The sequence below is a fragment of the Pungitius pungitius genome, chromosome 7, assembly GCF_949316345.1.
Source record: "Pungitius pungitius chromosome 7, fPunPun2.1, whole genome shotgun sequence".
Classification (NCBI taxonomy): Eukaryota; Metazoa; Chordata; class Actinopteri; order Perciformes; family Gasterosteidae; genus Pungitius; species Pungitius pungitius.
Genome location: NC_084906.1, coordinates 21,278,030 through 21,297,529, shown reverse-complemented (window position 1 = coordinate 21,297,529; position 19,500 = coordinate 21,278,030). Strand labels below are relative to the sequence as shown.

The 19,500-nt window shown below is 45.6% G+C and overlaps 3 protein-coding genes across 6 annotated transcripts; 1 reads left to right on the top strand and 2 right to left on the bottom strand.

Annotated features, from left to right (window-relative positions):
• Positions 1 to 428: 428 nt before the first annotated feature.
• Positions 429 to 10,153, bottom strand: LOC119227426 (protein NLRC3-like). 2 transcript variants are annotated; one of them, XM_062563699.1, is made up of 11 exons: positions 9,968 to 10,153; positions 8,671 to 8,796; positions 8,433 to 8,582; positions 8,009 to 8,158; positions 7,316 to 7,391; positions 6,956 to 7,161; positions 5,182 to 6,800; positions 4,465 to 4,638; positions 3,956 to 4,129; positions 1,584 to 1,630; positions 429 to 1,480 (listed from the first exon to the last, which is right to left on the bottom strand). In XM_062563699.1, exon 7 carries the CDS (start codon positions 6,518 to 6,520, stop codon positions 5,513 to 5,515), a length of 1,008 nt encoding a protein of 335 aa, XP_062419683.1. In that variant the 5' UTR covers positions 6,521 to 6,800; positions 6,956 to 7,161; positions 7,316 to 7,391; positions 8,009 to 8,158; positions 8,433 to 8,582; positions 8,671 to 8,796; positions 9,968 to 10,153; the 3' UTR covers positions 429 to 1,480; positions 1,584 to 1,630; positions 3,956 to 4,129; positions 4,465 to 4,638; positions 5,182 to 5,512. The 2 variants fall into 2 exon arrangements, with proteins under 2 accessions (XP_062419683.1, XP_062419682.1); XM_062563698.1 differs by having other exon boundaries at positions 8,671 to 8,793.
• Positions 10,154 to 11,232: 1,079 nt separating this feature from the next.
• On the bottom strand, positions 11,233 to 14,955 carry ankrd29 (ankyrin repeat domain 29). Of its 3 annotated transcripts, none has more exons than XM_037468746.2 (10): positions 14,869 to 14,955; positions 14,468 to 14,578; positions 13,934 to 14,032; positions 13,492 to 13,590; positions 12,705 to 12,803; positions 12,385 to 12,483; positions 12,134 to 12,232; positions 11,873 to 11,968; positions 11,421 to 11,519; positions 11,233 to 11,341 (listed from the first exon to the last, which is right to left on the bottom strand). In XM_037468746.2, exons 1-10 carry the CDS (start codon positions 14,878 to 14,880, stop codon positions 11,258 to 11,260), a joined length of 897 nt encoding a protein of 298 aa, XP_037324643.1. In that variant the 5' UTR covers positions 14,881 to 14,955; the 3' UTR covers positions 11,233 to 11,257. The 3 variants fall into 3 exon arrangements, with proteins under 3 accessions (XP_037324643.1, XP_037324644.1, XP_037324646.1); XM_037468747.2 differs by having other exon boundaries at positions 14,468 to 14,575; XM_037468749.2 differs by lacking the exon at positions 14,468 to 14,578.
• Positions 14,956 to 15,313: 358 nt separating this feature from the next.
• cts12 (cathepsin 12) lies at positions 15,314 to 19,244 on the top strand. The gene is made up of 8 exons (XM_037468745.2): positions 15,314 to 15,678; positions 16,543 to 16,688; positions 16,771 to 16,890; positions 17,326 to 17,490; positions 17,569 to 17,790; positions 17,871 to 18,039; positions 18,478 to 18,583; positions 18,659 to 19,244. Exons 1-8 carry the CDS (start codon positions 15,654 to 15,656, stop codon positions 18,756 to 18,758), a joined length of 1,053 nt encoding a protein of 350 aa, XP_037324642.2. The 5' UTR covers positions 15,314 to 15,653; the 3' UTR covers positions 18,759 to 19,244.
• Positions 19,245 to 19,500: the final 256 nt, after the last annotated feature.

Sequence of the window (19,500 nt, the reverse complement as noted above, 5' to 3'; positions counted from 1 at the left end):
CTGCGAATGGAAGGAGGAGGAGGAGGAGGAGGAGGACTCCTCGGGGACATTTGCAGGTCAGCAGTTGTCTCGTCGTATAAATATCTTGGGGTCAATGTGGACAAAACACGTAACTGGAAAAAGAACTGATGGGGTTTTTAAAAAGGCTGTTCTTCTTCCTCAAGAAGCTCAGATCCTTCAACATCAGCAGGAAACTTCACCGTTTCTACCTGCTTGGGGGGTGTGGGGGTGTGGGGGGTCATTACTGTGTTTCAGACAGAGCAGCTTCAAACTGAATCTGTTTCATTTGATATTTCACCTTCAGATTCTTTGTATGGATGTATGTGTTTGATAGAAGCACTTTGAATCTCACTGAGGTTCATCAGTCTGGTGTCACATGTTTAATGCTGAAGACCTTCACTCTCCCAGAATGCTTCACTTTGAAGAGTTCATGACACAAAGATACAGTTTGGGATTAAATACGTTGGAGGAGCATTAAAGTGTCTGAGAGGAAAGAGGGAGACGCGTGTTATTGTGCTATGAATGAGTGACAGAGAAGATGAATGAGTGAACTGTGGATGAACAATAATGACTTAGAACAGAAATAAGAATATGTTCACCTGCTCATAATGTTTATAAACACACACACAGCAGAGGGGGGTGAGACCTTTTTATAGAATGTCTTATTAAACATTGTGACACAAAGATTAAAATTAAACCCTAATTAGGACCCAACATCTAAATGATGATCATTGATTCATCCACAGAGACATTAAAACACACCTCGCTGAGCTCTTTCACACGTTCATCTGCAACAGCACAAGTCCCAGAGAGCTGTGGACCCCCAGAGTCCAGACCAGCTCAGGTACCCCTCACCTGCTCCACATGGACCTCCATCAGCTGTACAGACTGAACTAGGTGGTGAGCAGAGAGGAAGCTTCTCCACCAGGAGGAGACTCTCCGTCCTACAGAGGACACAAAGACACTGAGGAACCAAAACCGGACCAGAACCCAAACCCAGGATAAAGAGGTTCAGTGAATGTGGTGCTGAAGGTGTGGAGGTGGATCAGTGAGTCAGAGGAGACTGAGTAGAAGGACAAAGAGCCAGCAGGACAGTCCACATACACTGCTACTCTCCCAGAGGAGGAGGAGGAGGTGATGCGTGTTTCTGTCTTATTGTGACGGACAGAGTAACCTCCATCACAGCAGATCAGACTCCAGGACTGATCATTGTTTGCAAACCAACAGTCTCTAATGTTTCCTTTCCTCTTGATTCCTCTGTAACTCACTGATACATAAACGTATCCGCTCCACTCGACCTCCCAGTAACAGCGACCAGTCAGACCAGTTCTACACAGCAGCTGAGGCCAGGAGTCAAATCTGTCTGGATGATGAGGATGTGACTGAACCTCCTCCATCACCCATGTCACCTTCCTGTTGTTGTCAGACAGTTTGAGTTGTCTGTTTACTGTGTTTGTGTCGATTGTGAGTTCACAGGAATCTGATGAGAGAACAAGACACAATACAGCTGCAGTTATTAATCATGTGTTCATCTAGTGACACAGAGGTGAATGAGTGATGTCACAGTGTGATGAATCACTTACACTTCCTCAGACCTGGTGTCATCCATCGGACTCCAGCAGGCTCCACCCTGAAAGGAGGACAATGGAGACATGGACATGACATCACTCTCATACACACAGCTTGGTCCTTCATGTCCACATGGAGCACAGCTCCTCGTGTTCACTCATTCATCATCTGTTATTAGCAGTATTTTACTGAGAATCATCTTCCATTTCAGTGTCCTTCGGTGAATAAATGTTTAAACCTGCATCAAGTGGTTTCTTTGTCCATGTGGTTCAGTGACATGTGATCACCTCCTAAAGTCTAACATGATATCAAGCAGCTGCTTCCACATCCAGCAGGTGAACATCAACATGATGGAGTCTCTGTGTAACAGTTGTGTAAAGTACGGGTTCGGTTTCGCCAGCTCACTTTACTTTGAGATTCTAAATCCCTTTAGTTTCATACTCTACATCAGGGGTCTTCAACTCTGTGAAGAGGTCCAGTTAGAGAAGATTTCTAGAAGCAAAGGTCCAGAAGATCATGATGTGACGACTTAGTGTGAATAGAGGAAGAGTTGAATCAACATCTGCATGGAATCAATACACGACTAACATACCAAATTAACTCAGTACAATTCTAAACTCTTTGACATTATTTATTGTCACTTAACAAAGAACTGAACAAATATGTGTGACTGCAAATATAAATAATGTTCTCTCAATTAAAACGTTAACAATTGAACAGTTTAATAGAATATACACCCTCTCCCACTTTTTAGTAAGTGGAGGAATTAGGATCTAGTTTTTTCAGGTTTTTAAACCTGTACCTGAAGGCACCACGTGGAGGAGATCATTGAGCCTCATGATGACGTTTCCACGGGTTCTGATCACATGACACACTGGTTTAGTGCTGCAGTGGGAAGTATGAACAGAGACCAGTGGGTCCATTAAGGATTAAATGCTCTACTTCCAGGTGTCCATTTGTCTCACCGTCCTTTTGTCTCGCTTTCTCCGTCTCACTCGTCTTTTTCTCAAAAACGTTCTTTTTCCTACAGTCTTTTATGTGTAATTTGCTGCTACCTCTCATCTGTCCTCAGTATTGAGATGACGTCATCGTCCTGCCTGAATGCAAAGACCGGATTGGTTGGTTAGTGTCACATGGGATGGTTTAACTCAACTTAAATGTAGAGTTAAAATTGTTAAATTGAACCATGTTATTTGTCTTATTGTCCAATGTTACGTACTAACTGCCATGTCAAATTCTTTGTATGTCGAACATATTTTAGCAATAGATGCTCCTGATTACTGAGCCCAGCTAGATCAATGTCCAACATGGATCCCGTAATGATCTGGTCAAATAGGAAGCTGGCGCTGTCTTCATCGAGATTATCTAATTCAACATGTCAGCCGTAGTCACACATGTGACAATCAATGAGCAAGCGATCCAAGAGGAAAGTGTCAAGAGGACAATGTGCATGTGAGCAAAGCTTTAACGCTGGACTACATGCAAACAGGCTCAGGAGATCCCTCCCTCAGCAGAACCTGGAGGCTTTGATGCTGATGGCTCCTCAGACAGAAGCACGTTCTGTTACTGCTGCACGGTGACACAATCATAGACCATGTGGCAGAAACAGGAAGTGAGATACTATACTGGTCATTTATTACCATGTGACTGACTGATGCACCGGGATGACAGAGTGAGTTCAGGTTCTGGTAAAACATGCGCACACACGTCTTTATTGTGTCTTTCTCTGCTAACGTTCATCCCTTAAAGCTGTAGTTCTATGTATAACCACCTGATAGAAGCATCTTCATCTAGAACACTGTGTCCACCTTAGAGTGTAACAATAGCTTTCTTTGTAGTCATCCATCATGTTAAGTGTCTGGTTATTGAGCTCAATTGACTGGTCGATGCATTGAGGTCTGACAGTCTGTGTGTCCAAAGGGTCTGACTGTAACACTGCCGTTTACATCCCGTAAAGGTCACTGGTTTCTGTGACTTGTAGTCTGCAGGTGAAGATGTTACAGCTCAGGTGGGTCTGCAGCCACAAATCACTGCCTGAGTCCCCCCAGAACTTTGTTCCAGTCCTCACTAAACCTCCTTGTGTTCTGACACACCACCATCAGCTGTTGCTTTTTCACTGAGCGTCAGTGGCCGACTGTCACCTGTACACCTGAAGCCTTTCATCACCGTCCTCCCTGTTTAGGCTCATTCTGGCTACGGTTTCCTCCCTGCTTCTCTCTGCATTGATGGTCTCAGGTGGGACACAAACAGTCTGATGAGTATCTGGCAGTTTGAGGTCCGCTTGGTGTGTCAGCATCATATAAACCAGGCTGCATTGTGATAGAAAAGATTTCCAGCTCTCCCTCCTCTACCAGACTGATGGTCTGTGGCTGCAGCCTCTTCATACCTGAGAGTCTCCAGTCTCCAGTGAGGATCCTTCAGTCCATCAGACAGCATCTTCACCCCTGAGTCTCCTGGATGGTTGTAGCTCAGGTCCAGCTCTCTCAGGTGGGAGGGGTTGGAGTTCAGAGCTGAGACCAGAGAAGCACAGCCTTCCTCTGTGATCAGACAGCCTGACAGGCTGCAGACACACAAAACAACACACATGTCACATGACCTGAGGGAGCTGGAAGGTCACTGCAGGACTGAGATACTGTTGAGTACTGAAGCATCACATTAACATGGTTCCAGTCACATCCAAACAGCCACTAATGTACTTCAATAATCAGATAACATTACTGATTACTCTATGATTAGTATCCAATAGTTCAATTTGGTACATAATTAAAATAAACATGTTCCACAACAAATTTATGAAACTAATTACAATTTGATGTAATTCATGCACATATAATAATCTTACAGAAATGTGCCATTGATGTAAATGAAGACACCAAGTGACCCCTGAATCCTGACCTGAGAGTCTCCAGGTCACAGTGTGGACTCTCCAGTCCATCACACAGCAGCTTCACTCCTGAATCCTGCAGGTTGTTTTTACTCAGATCCAGTTCTCTCAGACTAGAGGACTGGGATCTGAGAACTGAGGACAGAACTTTACAACTTCCCTCTGAGATGTTACAGCCACTGAGTCTGAAGAGACAACCATCAGGAAAAATAACATTTGTGTTTGAATGAAATCCTCTTTGACGAGTTTGGGCCAAAATAATCAGAACAAAGGAAGCTGGGTTCAGTGAAAGTTGTTTTTGTTCTACTTTAAGAGGAAAAAGTACACACTGATCACACTGACATTACAGATTACTCTATGATTAGTCTCCAATATTTGTATGTGTAACATCATATTAAAATTAACTCCAAAACATGTTTATGGAACTATTTTTACACCTTAATTTTATTAAAAATGATTCACTTAGAAATAATCTTACAAAGGTCAGAAATGGAAGTTGGGTTTTTGTTCTCCTTCAAACAAGATGAATAAATCAGTTAATTTGCTCTGTTTACAGGAAATACTGTTGCATCAATATCAGGACGAGGCAGGGATCTTAAATGTTGAGTTAAAGACAAAGGAAGGCTTCTCTTTACTCTGACGTGTTTTAAACAAAGACAACAGACAAAGATATAAAAGATGGCAGCAGGTCTAAGTCTTGATGAAAAAATCTAAGTCTCTGTACTCACAGAACTTTGTTGGAGGCTTTGACCACTGGCAGCAGCCTCAGAAGAGCCTCCTCTGAAGCAGAGTATTTCTTCAGGTCAAACACCTCCAGATCTTCTTCTGATGACAGTAAGATGAAGACCAGAGCTGACCACTGAGCAGGAGATAGTTTCTCTGAGGAGAGACGTCCTGATCTAAGGGACCGTTGGATCTCCTCCACGAGAGAAACATCATTCAGTTCATTCAGGCAGTGGAACAGATTGATGCTTCTCTCTGGAGACACATTCTCACTGATCTTCTTCTTGATGTACTGGACTTTCTCCTGATTGGTCTGCGAACGACTTCCTGTCTGTGTCAGCAGACCTCGTAGGAGAGTCTGGTTGGTCTCTTCACATGAAGAGCAGCCAGAAACTCCCGAACACTCAGATGGACGAAGCAGAACACCTTGTCCTGGTACAGTCCTCTCTCCTCTCTGAAGATCTGAGTGAACACTCCTGAGCACACGGAGGCTGCTGTGATATCGATGCCACACTCTGTCAGGTCGGATTCATAGAAGATCAGGTGACCTTTCTGCAGCTCATCAAAGGCCAGTTTTCCCAGAGACTCGATCATCTTCCTGCTCTCTGGACTCCAGTGTGGATCCGTTTCAGCTCCTCCATCGCACTTGACCTTCTTCACTTTGGACTGAACCACCAGGAAGTGGATGTACATCTCAGTCAGGTTCTTGGGCAGCTCCCCTCCCTCTCTGGACTTCAACACGTCCTCCAGAACTCCAGCAGTGATCCAGCAGAAGACTGGGATGTGGCACATGATGTGGAGGCTTCGTGAGGTCTTGATGTGAGAGATGATCCTGCTGGCCTGCTCCTCCTCTCTGAACCTCTTCCTGAAGTACTCCTCCTTCTGGGGGTCAGTGAACCCTCTGACCTCTGTCACCATGCCAACACACTCAGCAGGGATCTGATTGGCTGCTGCAGGTCGTGTGGTTATCCAGAGGCGAGCAGAGGGAAGCAGCTTCCCACTGATGAGGTTTGTGAGGAGCACATCCACTGAGGAGGACTCTGTGACATCAGTCAGGATCTCATTGTTGTGGAAGTCCAGAGGAAGTCGACACTCATCCAGACCGTCCAAGATGAACACAACCTGGACCTCTTCAAACTTGAAGATTCCTGCTACTCTGGTTTCACTGAAGAAGTGATGAACAAGTCCCACCAAGCTGAACTTCTTCTCTCTCAGCACATTCAGCTCTCTGAAGGTGAATGGAAATGTGAACTGTATGTCCTGGTGGTCTTTGTCTTCAGCCCAGTCCAGAGTGAACTTCTGTGTTAAGACTGTTTTCCCAATGCCAGCCACTCCCTTAGTCATCACTGTTCTGATTGGTTCTTCTCCTCCAGCTGAGGCTTTGAGGAGGTCTTCTAGTCTGATGGTTCTTTCTGGTCTGGCTGGTCTTCTGGATGCTGTTCAATCTGTCTGACCTCATGTTCTTCATTGACCTCTGCATTCCCTCCCTCTGTGATGTAGAGCTCTGTGTAGATCTCATTCAGAAGGGTTGGGTTTCCTGCTTTAGCGATGCCCTCAAACACAGACTGGAACTTCTTCTTCAGGTTGGATTTGAGTTCACGCTGACAAACTGCAGCAGGAAGTCCTGAATGAAGACAAGAAGATCAATGAGTCACAGAATAGATTTCAACATGTCCTTTCCTCAGAGAATGACTCCATAAATATATTCTGTCCATCTCGTGAGACATCACTGAAGGTCTCATTCATCAGCATGGTGAGTCTGTAGAGAAACCATCTTACTTCTCTGCAGACGCTCAGCCAGATCCTCCTGCTTCATTCTCCTCAGGAAGTGCACTGAGATCTTCAAATGCCTCTCTGCTCCTCTGCTCTTCATCCAGCACCTCCTCATCCTCCCTCTCTAAGCATTCTGGGTAATCTGAGCTCACAACCTTCTGGATCTTCTTCAGCTCGTTCTTCACAAAGGCGAGGATGTTCTCCTCCAGCAGCTGGAACAGAACATTCTATGAATGACACCAACTAGAACCATGGAAGCCACCATCAGGTCCATGTTGGACAGATGAACAATCCACTGGTCTACAAAGTGCAGCATGGAGATGATGGTGAACCGAGAGATGTTTAAGTAGTTGATCATGTACACACCATGAAGATGGAGTCCAGGTGGGTTTGATGCTGCTGGGCAGACTCTGTGGGAACCTCTGAGCTCTCCTGGTCCTCTCTGTGGAGGAACAAGAAGCCATCAGCTCACATGGTGTTTGGACCATTAACACCAAGACAACATATTATAAGATATTGGCTTCTGTCATGATTGATCACCATGGAAACAAGATGCTGAAGACTGATGACGGACAGTTTATTAGTTGAGTGACAGCCGTCAGTTTCATCTGTTTTTAGTTCTTACTGAGGGTCATAAAAACAACGTCTCCAGACCTCTGCATCTGGTACAAGTCTTATGGAACTACTCCAAACCTCTTTAGTCCGTCCCCTGACCTCTAGAAGTCTCCTTAGATCTTATGAAACTAGTCTTTGGACCTTTTCACAGAGTCTACTGAGGATACTACCTCCAAACATCTGCATGGAGTCCAGAGACCACGTCAGCTGGTCCACAGAGCACTGAGTTCATTCTAATCACATGATCAGTCCCAGTCATCTGTCTCCAGAGACCTGCAGCTGTCTCCAGATGTGACCTCTGCTGATCCTGATGTGGAGGAACTAGCTCACATTGTGTTCTGTCATGATGGATCGTCATGGAAACAACACTTTAAACAATGAACGAACATTTCTGTCATTCATAGGATAGGAGGATCAGGACAGTTCATCTGTTTAAGAACTTACTCTGGGTCATAAGAAGGGCGTCCATCTTTGAAGTTAATCGATTGACCCATAGATTGATCATCTCTGAAGTGTAGAGGAGGACTCATAGACTGATGACTCTTCATGGACACACAGCAGGGTTCAGGAGACCTTTTTCTCTGCTGATGTGACCTGAAAGAAACACTGAGATTACATCATCACATCATCATCTAATCATGAAGCATCATCTCACATGAGACCAAAACAAGGTAAAGGTCCATCATGTGAAGTCTGCATGTGGACCACATGACTTCCTGTAGTGGTCTAGGTCTACTGGTCCCACTGAGAATCAACAGCTCACTGTGTTCTTCACCAGTCAGTTTGGTTTAGTCCCAACAGGTCTCACCAAGCCAAAGACGCTGGGACATGGAGACAAGTGGAGGACAGTTGGAGATGGTCCTCTCACCTCTGAGCTTTGGTCTGTCTGTCATGTCCCCCCCACAGAGGGGCTTCAGAGGGAGGGACATCTTTGAGGTCTGGAGGATGATCCATAGACCAGTTACTCTTCATGGAGACACAGCTGGGTTCAGGTCCAGGTCCTGGTCTCTGATGCGTCCTGGTCACACATGTTGAACCAGAGTCAGTGAGTCAAAGAAGTTCAGACATGGAGACCAGTGGAGGACAGTTGGAGATGGTCCTCTCACCTCTGAGCTTTGGTCTGTCTGTCATGTCCCCCCCACAGAGGGGCTTCAGAGGGAGGGACACTGTCCTCTGGGTCCTCAGCCTGATTCATAGCAGAGTCCACACCTTCACGCCTTCATAACAACCTGCTGGGAGATCTCACACGTTATTTATCTTCATCAGGACAAACTCACAGAGCTCATTCACCTCAACACTAAAACTCTCATATGACACTTTGATGTCTTCTGTGTGTTAAAGACTTCTGGAGGAAGCTGAAGGACTGAACCTGCAGAGACACATGTGATCCAATCTCCTTCATTGTGTGTGTGTGTGTGTGCACATATCAGCACACTGACAAACCTGAAACGCAATAATGATCAATAAATGTCCACATTCAATTCTGACTTAGGTTTAAAACTAAAATCGATGGTTTTCTTTCATAACTGTCGTGTGAACGCTAAACAAGGTGCTGGAACGATCAAATGAAAATACAAACATTAATCTGTATCTTTCGTTACTGACAAAGCAAGAACAAGTTTATTGTGAAAGTTCTGTGACTCAAATGACTTTGTGTGTTCCACTAATGTCTCTAAATCTTGAGGTGGCGGCTCCTTGCAGCTGGTTGTTGACGTCACTTCGGTCACAGACGTGTTCAACAACGTCTCTCTGTGAATATCTGGCCAACTTTAGAAGGAACACAAAGGGATTATGGATTTGCTTATAAAGCCTGAAACGGGTCACCTGGCCAACGTTTTGATGAGCGACCGCTGCCAGGTTGTGAAAAAGGAACCTTTCACAGGCGGCTTTTCCCCCTCGTAACAATAGGAGAAAAGTTCATCCATGAATATAAATGATTTGATTAGAGACACTTTAAGGAGACGCAGAGTCAACGTGTTCACATCTCTACCACCAGGTGGCAGAATACGTGTAATTAAACCAGATTTAATGATACTTACTTCCTTCTTTGTAAATTCTCTCATTTACTGAGACAGGTGCATTTCATTTAAAGAATTCAGCTCATTTATAGTGTCTTCCCTTTAAAGTTCTTTAAGTTAAAGGCAAGAAACATCTAAACTCTAATAATTAATATAAACTTCCTTATAGATGTTAACATGTTTAAAGTGTTCTTTCCCAACCTGGAATCACTCCATTGAAGCTCATCCGTAAAACAAGAAATGATGATGAAGACATCAAATATTACTTGTTTTACTTGGTCTTTATGTTTAAATACACGTTCCAGATGAAAACCCTTGAACGTCTTATGTCAACAGGTAACTAGCTTAGCTTAGCTTAGCTCACCTGCGAAGGTTTGTGACTCACCTGTAAATTACCACCAGCCATTTGGCTTCCGGTCAAACTTGATCCTGTCGTCGTCGGTGAGACTGTAAACACCTCGTTGTTGTTGTTGTTGTTGTCAGTTACCAACGTTTCACTGTTAGAAACAACTTCAAACTAAAGTCTCTCTTCTTCCGCATCAACAGAATAGTCGACTGTCACTTCCGCGGTGTCACGTGACGTGTGTCGTCACCGTCACCTGTGAGCTCAGGGGTCCGTTTCAAGGAGGAGGTTCAACAAACTCGGAGTAGTTTGACTCAGAGTTGAGCGCGTGCGCTGAAGGCAGCATGAATGGAGCCATGATACGAGTTACCGTGGCAACCACCACCAACCATCGGTCGCATACGTCACCCCTGTTGAGGTGTAAATATCAATGCAAGCGTACGGAGTATGAACCGTGATTAGAAACAAGGCTTAATATTTATTGTACAAACTAATCATAAAACACACGTGACTAATTCACTGTGTTAGAACGCACTACACACAGGCTGGAAACACACACCATGCTCATATTTAACCACTAGAACACTAACTGGTCCAATGGTACTGAACCTATAATGTGTTTTGTTCAGGTGCATCCTGTGGAACTCCTCCTCTCACTGGTTTGTGTCCAGGGAACAAACAGGTTTGAAGAGGAAAGAAGAAAGATGATACCGTTCAATCAAGTATTTATCTGGAAATGACAATAAATCTAATCAAGCCTCAATATTCTCTCCAACATTTAACACCCTGTGAAGTGAAACCTCTTCTTCATCAACAGGATCGTCCAGAAAAGGACATCCATCTTCCAGAAGACACTTATATATATTTACATATTATTTTATTACAAGCAAAATGGGTTCCAGGTGTTTAACAAGTCTCTCTCATACATATATATATCCTGGTGAGAAGGACAAGGAGAACCCTGTGAGGGCAATGAGCTGATGATGTGGGAGGATCTGAAATGACAGAGTAAGTAAACATGCAAGTAAGATGAAAACATACCATGATGTGGTCAAATCATCCTGAATGGATTGTGTAACAATTGTACACTGTTTTACATCTATTCAAAAATTAAAACTGTGCAAAATATCTGGAACTCATTAAATGTAAGGAAAATAAAAGCACATATTGTTGATTGTGTTTCTTCACATTTAGTCCATGTTTATTCAGCTTTTGACAGATTCATTTCAATCCAAAGCAAACACCAAATAAGATACATGTTGAGGTTGAGATTGGACGTTGTACTATTGTTATATATTCAGCCCCCCCCCCCCCCCCCCCCCTGGTTGGTCATCAACTGGCTCCATTTAACACTTTTGGACGTAACACCTTCAGGATGCGATCGCTCTTTGTGAGATCTGCAGGGAGTTCATTATTCTGCAGAAGAAACACACACAAGGAATATGTTGACAGGAGTGAAGTCACGGGTTCATCTTTCCCAACGTGGGCTCCTCACCTCGTTGGGCGTCGTTGGGTCTGCGTTGGCTCCAAGCAGTAGAAGAACCGACTGGAGGTTTCCCCCCATGACGGCAGCATGAAGAGCCGTGGAGCCGTTCTGGAGACACAGATGCAGATATTCTGATGGAGAGCTCATGTATTCTCCTGTTCTCCATCCTCAAAGGGCCTCACCAAGTCTCATAACGAGATGTTTAACCCGTTAAGTGGTTAGAGGTGAAGAATACGCTCTGATGTTAGCTTAGCTTAGCATAAAGACCTCTACGCCTACTCAACATGGTCAATCTCATGTCTTTAATCTGCAAAAGAACTACAAGAACATACAAGTAGAAACGATACATTGAGCCAGTCTTTATGCTAAGCTAAGCTAACTTAGGGGTATTGATCTGGTCATTGAGCTCTCTGCAGGAAACCAAGGGGTCTATTCCTCCAAATGTCGGCAGCTTCTTCTACCTTGAGGATTCCAACAGAAGGAGAAAACTTGAGGAGCTCCTCGATGACGCTGTTGTGTCCCTTAAAGGCAGCTTTGAATAACGCTGTCGATCCGTCCTTGAAAAACAACAGAGAAAACTCACAAATCAACCTGTACTCAAGGTCTCCTTCCTCACTTTCCACTTCACCACATGGTCCTCCTCATCAGGTAAAACACCATCAATCATTAAACTCTGGATAGAAGCTTTTATGTGCTCTGCTGATTCTAAAAGAACTGCGTACTTGTCCGTCAGCATCCCGATCGGCCCCACGGAGGAGAAGCACCCTCACCGCCTCGCTGTGGCCCATCTGAGCCGCCATCCACAGGGCAGAGGTGCCGTCCTGGAAGACAAATGGACGCAGAGACAAAGGGACGAAAGAGGTCCAAACAAAAAGTTGAACATTAGAGAGGACGCAGGCAGGAGGGCGTCTGAGGAAGAGGAACCTTGAATCTCTTTGAACCTCTACAAGCGCAGAAGAGGCGAGGCCATTACCTCCCTCGATTGGTTAACCTTTGCCCCAGATGACAGCAGCTGACGGATCACAGTCACATGACCCCCCTGAGCGGCGAGGAACAGAGGCGTGGCGCCGTCCTGAAACACCAAAGACCCATCTGGCACACTTTTGATCAAAGAATGTATTGATAAGTCATCCCTGCTGTCTCATGAACACGTGGACGTGAAGGTTGGTTTCAGCCTCCAACAGACAGACGCTGACTCAGCAGCAACAACCTGAGAGGCTGGATTCCACCGACATTGTGTCCACACGTCATGTTCCACAAAGAGGTGTGAGAGAGGCTGAAGGTGTGGCTCACATGCAGCTGGTCGTGAACATTGGCTCCGTTCTTCAGCAGGGTCTCCACCACCTTGGAGTGTCCATACTGAGAGGCCACGGTGAGGGCTGTGCCCCCATCCTGGTACAAGAGAAAGAAAGCTGGAACAACCACAAGGAGACACAGGACAACTAGAGAGAGACACAGGACGACTACAGAGAGACACAGGACGACTATAGAGAGACACAGGACAACTACAAAGAGACACAGGACAACTAGAGAGAGACACAGGACGACTACAGAGAGACACAGGACAACTATAGAGAGACACAGGACAACTAGAGAGACACAGGACAACTATAGAGAGACACAGGACAACTACAAAGAGACACAGGACAACTAGAGAGAGACACAGGACGACTACAAAGAGACACAGGACGACTACAGAGAGACACAGGACGACTACAAAGAGACACAGGACGACTACAAAGAGACACAGGACGACTACAAAGAGACACAGGACGACTACAAAGAGACACAGGACGACTACAAAGAGACACAGGACGACTACAGAGAGACACAGGACGACTACAAAGAGACACAGGACGACTACAAAGAGACACAGGACGACTACAAAGAGACACAGGACGACTACAAAGAGACACAGGACAACTAGAGAGAGACACAGGACAACTACAAAGAGACACAGGACGACTACAAAGAGACCAAAAATGTCCATATATCATTACGGCCTTGTTGTCTCAGCTTGTCTCAGTCTGAATCCGTCTCAGAGGACGTCGGTACTTTGAAGGCCTCACGCTCATCGTACCTTCGTCTGGAACTCGGTGGAGGCTCCGAACTCAAAGAGGAGCTTCACGACGTCATCGTGTCCCTGCTGGGAGGCGAGGAACAGGGCGGAGGAGCCCGTCTGGAGGGGCAGAGAGATTCATATTTGTTTGTACGGATTCATTCAAACCGCTCGTTAGTCTTATGACGAGTCTGTTTGATTTAATCGTGAAAAGGTTCTTGTTGACGGAATAGTCTGATGTTTTATTTTCTACGATTAAATGCACATCTGGGGCCAGAGAAGTTAGCTTAGCATAGCAGAAAGACAGGAAGCTTGTTTAGTTTAACCCATTAAAAACTGACATGTGTGAGAATGACATCCTGTGTTTGAGGGCAGTTGATCTAGTTCTGAGTTCCTGGTGACCTCAGACAGAATCCTGGTGACCTTCAGCTGGTGATCCGTAGAACTCTAGATCCCATCGTACCTCTCGTTGGTAGTTGATGTCGGCTCCCTGCATGATCAGTTGTTTGACACACTCATAACGGCCACTGTAGGACGCCACCATCAGCGCCGTCGAGCCGAACTGGAAAGAAACAGATCAGCAGGAGGACAAAAGGATTCATGAGTCGTGGTAAAAAGCAAAATGTCTAACTTTCATCTGAGCGAGACGTTCCAACGCGGTTCTTTAGTTTAAGTTTGACAAAGTCTAACAAGTTTGTTTAAAACAAAACAGCAGCATTTGGTGTGTTTTGAGGATGGAAAACGGAAAATAAGACGCTTTGATGTTTGAAACGTTCTGGTGTCTCTAGCTTCGAGTCTTCATTCAGTGAAGATGCTCCTTGCAGAGCAGGTAGTGCTTCAGTGTTCTGATCCACTACAGCGCTGCTTGGTACATAGATCCACCCCTCCCTCAAGTAAACTCATGTAGCCCCTCCCCCTTTATAAAGGTGACAACAAAACAACACACAAGGGGGGGGGGTTAGAGCGTGCACAGCATCCCGGCATGCCGCGCGCGTACACTGTCTCTGCAGTCCGCGTCCACGCGGCCGCTGTTGAGCAGCAGCTGGAGGAGAGCCAGGTTCCCCTTCCTCGCGGCCCAGAACACGGCGTTGGCCAGGGGCGTTTCCTTCTGGGGGGGGGGGCAAAGACACACAACAAGCACTCACACCCCGGCGTAGTATTATGGGATGCAGACAGTCAACAGCCGCGCGCGGGCTCAGCGCGTCACGCTCACGTTCATCTGCTTCTTTAGAATAAATAATAATCATAGAACTCGCGCACACGCACGCGCACACATGCTGACTGTAGAAGTTCACGTAGGAGCACGCGCATGCACACACGGATTTCTCACGAGGGCTCTCCAGCACGCGCATGGAGAATAAAGGTGCACGAGGAGAATAGAAGATGATTTCTTTTTACCTTGAAAGACATCGTGACGCATTTCTGCTCTTTGCCGCACTGAGTTTTGGGAGCTACGAGTCAGCTGAGCTCATCCGTGCTCGGGACCGGGGGGGGGGGGGGATTAGTGCACGCGGCGGGCCACTGGGCGGCGCTGCTGCGCGCGACCTGCACAGCCCTCAGAATAAATGGATGAACATGACTCATCTCTGATCGTGATGGAGCTTCTGCAGTTAAAGACGCGTTTAGGTTCCGTAGTTGTTTCATGTATCACAAGTTTTAAGAACTTGCAAATGAGGGATTGTCCTGTTAAATATGTGTATGAAATATTGTTTTATTTTAGGTTAAAAAAGAATCTTCATGTAGTTGTTTTTTATTGAGGGTGTTCATAATATATATATATATATATATATATATATATATATATATATATATATATATATATATATATATATATATGTGTGTGTATTATGCTTTTTCTTTTTACAGTACAGCGTAAACTGAAGTCTGATTAAAGTGTTTTCATCAGCATACAGGTGTGTTTACTGCAGTAATGATGTGTGTACGTCCTCCTGATGTCGGGTGTTTGACCTCATTCAGAACCCAGTAATTGAAGGACTTATGATTTTGCAGCTTTAGCTCTTTCTAAATGATAATAGAGGTTTTACGGAGGAGGAGCGTCTCATTTTCGTTGACAGGTGTCCTCCTCAGGTGTTGATTAAGGGATCCATTAAAGTACAGTGGAGGCATGTTTACTGTGGAGCTACATAAGGAAGGTCCTCAGGAGGCTGTTGGAGTCTCAGAACATGGCAACCAAACGCATCCACGCAGGTAAGCGCAGCTTTTTATTCCACAAAGTACCTGAACCTTTTATTTTGAAGAGCTTCATCAAACGTCATGATGCAGATTTCTTACTTTCCTGGCTTTTATATTTAAAACACACTTGTTATGCAGAAGATGACTTCTGTTGAATGAAACTAAATGACGTATTTGCACTTAAAGCAACAGCAACATGAGAGTATGAGCCAACATTTGAGATTAATATATCAGACTTTTGGTTTTCAGTCATAAGAACAAGGATCACGTTGTCAGTGTCACCGTTTTAACGTTTTAACGGAGGTTTCAGAAGTGAATTTTACATTCTTCACTGAGAGAAAACCCCTTATGTTTTACACTCTCATGTCTTTAAACTAATAGTGCAGACATTTCATCACAGAGGTGCTGAAGAGTAACTGACGACATCGGAACTAGTGACAAAGATGTCTTAAAAAGCAATGTCACCACCAGCAGTCACATGACCACACATGAGTCCAAAAGGATTCTTTACTTCACTTTGACCAAAGATGAAATAATTAATTAATTATTTTAAAAGTGTGCCACAGATGAACTAATGTAACATCTTTTAACCTTTTTATGGACATTAGGTATAATTGCTATAAATAATGTACGATTTCTTTGGCTGTCGATTTTGTATCTTATTGTATAAAATGTCATTTGATGAATAGTGCACTTTGACCCAAAAACTCAGAAGTTAAAACGAGATTATAAAAACTTACTTCTGATTTATGAATAAATCAAAAAACCAAAATTTAAGTGTAAAACAAAAATTCTACTTCAATGATTTTGCTGAAAATGACTGACATGAATCGAGCGACAACTACAACCTGTTTGTCCCCCCCTCCCTCGACCTTCCAGTCCGGCGGGGGGGCCTCCTGCTGCGAGCCGCCCTGCTCCCCCTCCTCCTGCTCGGCCCCCAGCGGGGGGGCTCCGAGTCGGACGAGGCGGCCCCGACCGAGTGGGAGCTCTGGAAGAGCAGCCACGGCGTGAACTACGAGGACGCGGTGAGGCCGGCGCCACGTCCACACCTCCAGCACGGCGGGGAGTCCTGTGACTCACCGCGAGTCTCTCTGTGATCTCCTGCAGGACGACATGCAGAGGAGGTCCATCTGGGAGGAGAACAAGCAGATGATAGAAGACAACAATCAAGGGTTCCTCATGGGGAGGAGGCCCTTCACCATGACCATGAACAAGTACGGAGACCTGGTAAGGAGACACGTCTTCCTCTGCAGGCCCAAAGCTCCGATCAAAAGCACTTCAGAACCAGGACTGTGAGACCAAGCAGCAGAATGAGAGGTTTTGGACCCTGGTGGGAGGAGACACCTCCACTTTAGTCCAGAGGGGGCGCAGAAGCACCAGTAAATGAAAGTGGAGGCATCACAGCAGCTTTAAGTAAATGAAATGGTTTTATGGCATTAACAAACTGATCATTCGTTAATAGACGTGCTTTGTAAATGTATCCCGTCCAAACACTGGGCTCCTAAGTGGAGGTCTACTGTCCACCTGCCCCCCCCAGGACCTCCTCCTTAAGTTGCTCCTCGTATTCCATGACCCGTCCTGGCTCAACATTTGACTTGCAGTAACAGCCATGCTAAGGCGATAGCATGACTCATTGTGAAGCTGCTTCTTCGTGCCCTCTAGACGAGACAGGAGTTCCGGGTCCTGCAGGGCGCCGTCATCGACTCCCAGTACGCGAAGAGGGGGAAGACGGCCTCGAGCCGCAGGCTGCGCAACAACGCTAAGAAGTTGGGCGCTTACGTTGTGGACTACAGGCAGATGGGTTACGTCACCGAGGTGAAAGACCAGGTAGGACCTTCGACGAGTCCTCTTCAGTCCAGCGGTGAATCGGGAAGAACCTGACGCTCCTTCCACTGAACTCCTCAGGGCTTCTGTGGCTCGTGCTGGGCCTTCAGCACCACGGGAGCCATCGAGGGCCAGATTTACAAGAAGACGGGTCAGCTGGTGTCGCTGAGCGAACAGAACCTGGTGGACTGCTCCCGGTCCTACGGCACCTACGGCTGCAGCGGCGCCTGGATGGCCAACGCCTACGACTACGTGCTCAGCAACGGGCTGCAGTCCGCCAACGCCTACCCGTACACCTCGGTGGTGAGGCTCCGCCCCCTTCCCGAGAGTCACCCCTCCCGCCCCCTCCGGTAACGTCCGGCTCTTCTTGCCCCCCCCCACAGGACACGCAGCCCTGTTACTACGACAGCCGGCGGGCGGTGGCCCACATCAAAGACTACCGCTTCATACCCAAAGGAGACGAGCAGGCGCTGGCCGACGCCGTGGCAACCGTGGGCCCCATCACCGTGGCCATCGACGCCGACCACTCCAGCTTCCTGTTCTACAGCTCAGGTGGACTGAGGAACACGTGTCCGTGTGGTGGACGTTTTCTGAACTTCTGACTGCTCTAGTTGTTCAATTGTTCACTTTCACCTTTAGAACATTTAGATTTAGTTACATGGTTTCCAAACCCTCAACTCAACTTTTATTGTATTTAAATTAAAACTAAAAGCATTTAGCAAATACTAAAATCAAAATCTTTATCTATTATTTTCTTTCACCTGGCAGACAGATAGTAACGAGCCGGGGAACATTGTCAAGGATTTAGAAGCTAAAAAGATAAAACTATCAAGAGTTGGTGGAGACCAAAACGGAGTCAAACGTAAATATTAAAATCAAATGGAAACAAAGTGAACGAATGACTCCACAAGCGATGGTGAAGGTCGTGTTGACCTCTCGCCCCCCAGCGGCCGGCCGGTGAATGAAAGCCGCTTGAACTTTCCTTCTCAGGGATCTACGACGAGCCGAACTGCAACCCGAGCAACCTGAGCCACGCGGTGCTGCTGGTCGGCTACGGCTCCGAGGGGGGCCGCGACTTCTGGATCATCAAGAACAGGTGAGGAGAGCAACGACCCCTCCGCACACGGACCTTCTCGAGTCTAACACCTGGCTCTCCGTTGGCCCCTCTCAGCTGGGGGAGCGGCTGGGGCGAAGGCGGCTTCATGCGCCTGGTCCGGGACGGCAGGAACAGCTGCGGCGTGGCGAGCTACGCCTTGTTCCCGCTTCTGTGATTCAGCGGCCTGCTGCTCTCCTAAGAGGTTCTGTCCAAACTGTCCAACCTCAACATGGAAGTCTACTTTTCTAAACATCTTTTTTTTATAATCATACTGTCTATGATAATACCTCATTTGCATTCCTAAGGATTTATTTCAGGAAAATTGAAATACCTGAAAAATATTGTCTTAACATTAATAAACTAAATAAGTTTAATGGTGAAATCTTTTAGTTAAATGTTTTATCCTCCTTTTAAGTGAGATTATGTAAAAGTTAACACATTCTTCAACTTTCAAATGAAAAATGAAATATAAAGTTACTCCAAACTAAATTTAACCTTTAGTTGCAGATTCAAGCAAATGTTTGCAAAAAAACAAATCACTGCGTCATTTCACATTTTAGGATGTTAGCTGAAATGCTAAGCTAGGAGCCATAACTTTGTTTTATTATTACTGTATTTATGTGCAACCCTGTGGATTTATTATCAGAAATAAAGTGTTTTGGGGGCATTTGAATGTGTTCAGTCTTTTATTGTGAAATCTTCTCTTGACCACAAAACTTTGGTGAATTAGTTTTTGTTAGATTAAATGTAGAAGATTGTTGTGTGTTTAAGACTTAAAAACTGTTTAAAATGTTTTTCTCCTCCGATTACCAACAATATTTGATCAGTTCCTAACTGGCTTGTAATTAATTGTGTGTGTCTCCTTTGGAGGAAAGGTCCTCGGGTCTTTTGTGTGTGTCACACTCAGCCCGTGTGTG

What these genes read in the sequence shown, in the direction of transcription:
- ankrd29 (XM_037468746.2), bottom strand. An exon ending in CCACCGAGTTCCAGACGAAG is followed by an intron (nt 12,804 to 13,491) that starts GTACGATGAGCG and finishes CTCTTGTACCAG; the next exon opens with GATGGGGGCACAGCCCTCAC. An exon ending in ACCCAACGACGCCCAACGAG is followed by an intron (nt 11,342 to 11,420) that starts GTGAGGAGCCCA and finishes TTTCTTCTGCAG; the next exon opens with AATAATGAACTCCCTGCAGA.
- cts12 (XM_037468745.2), top strand. Translation starts at nt 15,654, where the DNA reads ATGGCAACCAAACGCATCCACGCAG. An exon ending in CCTACCCGTACACCTCGGTG is followed by an intron (nt 17,791 to 17,870) that starts GTGAGGCTCCGC and finishes CCCCCCCCACAG; the next exon opens with GACACGCAGCCCTGTTACTA. An exon ending in TTCTGGATCATCAAGAACAG is followed by an intron (nt 18,584 to 18,658) that starts GTGAGGAGAGCA and finishes GGCCCCTCTCAG; the next exon opens with CTGGGGGAGCGGCTGGGGCG.
- LOC119227426 (XM_062563699.1), bottom strand. Translation starts at nt 6,520, where the DNA reads ATGACTAAGGGAGTGGCTGGCATTGGGAAAACAGTCTTAACACAGAAG.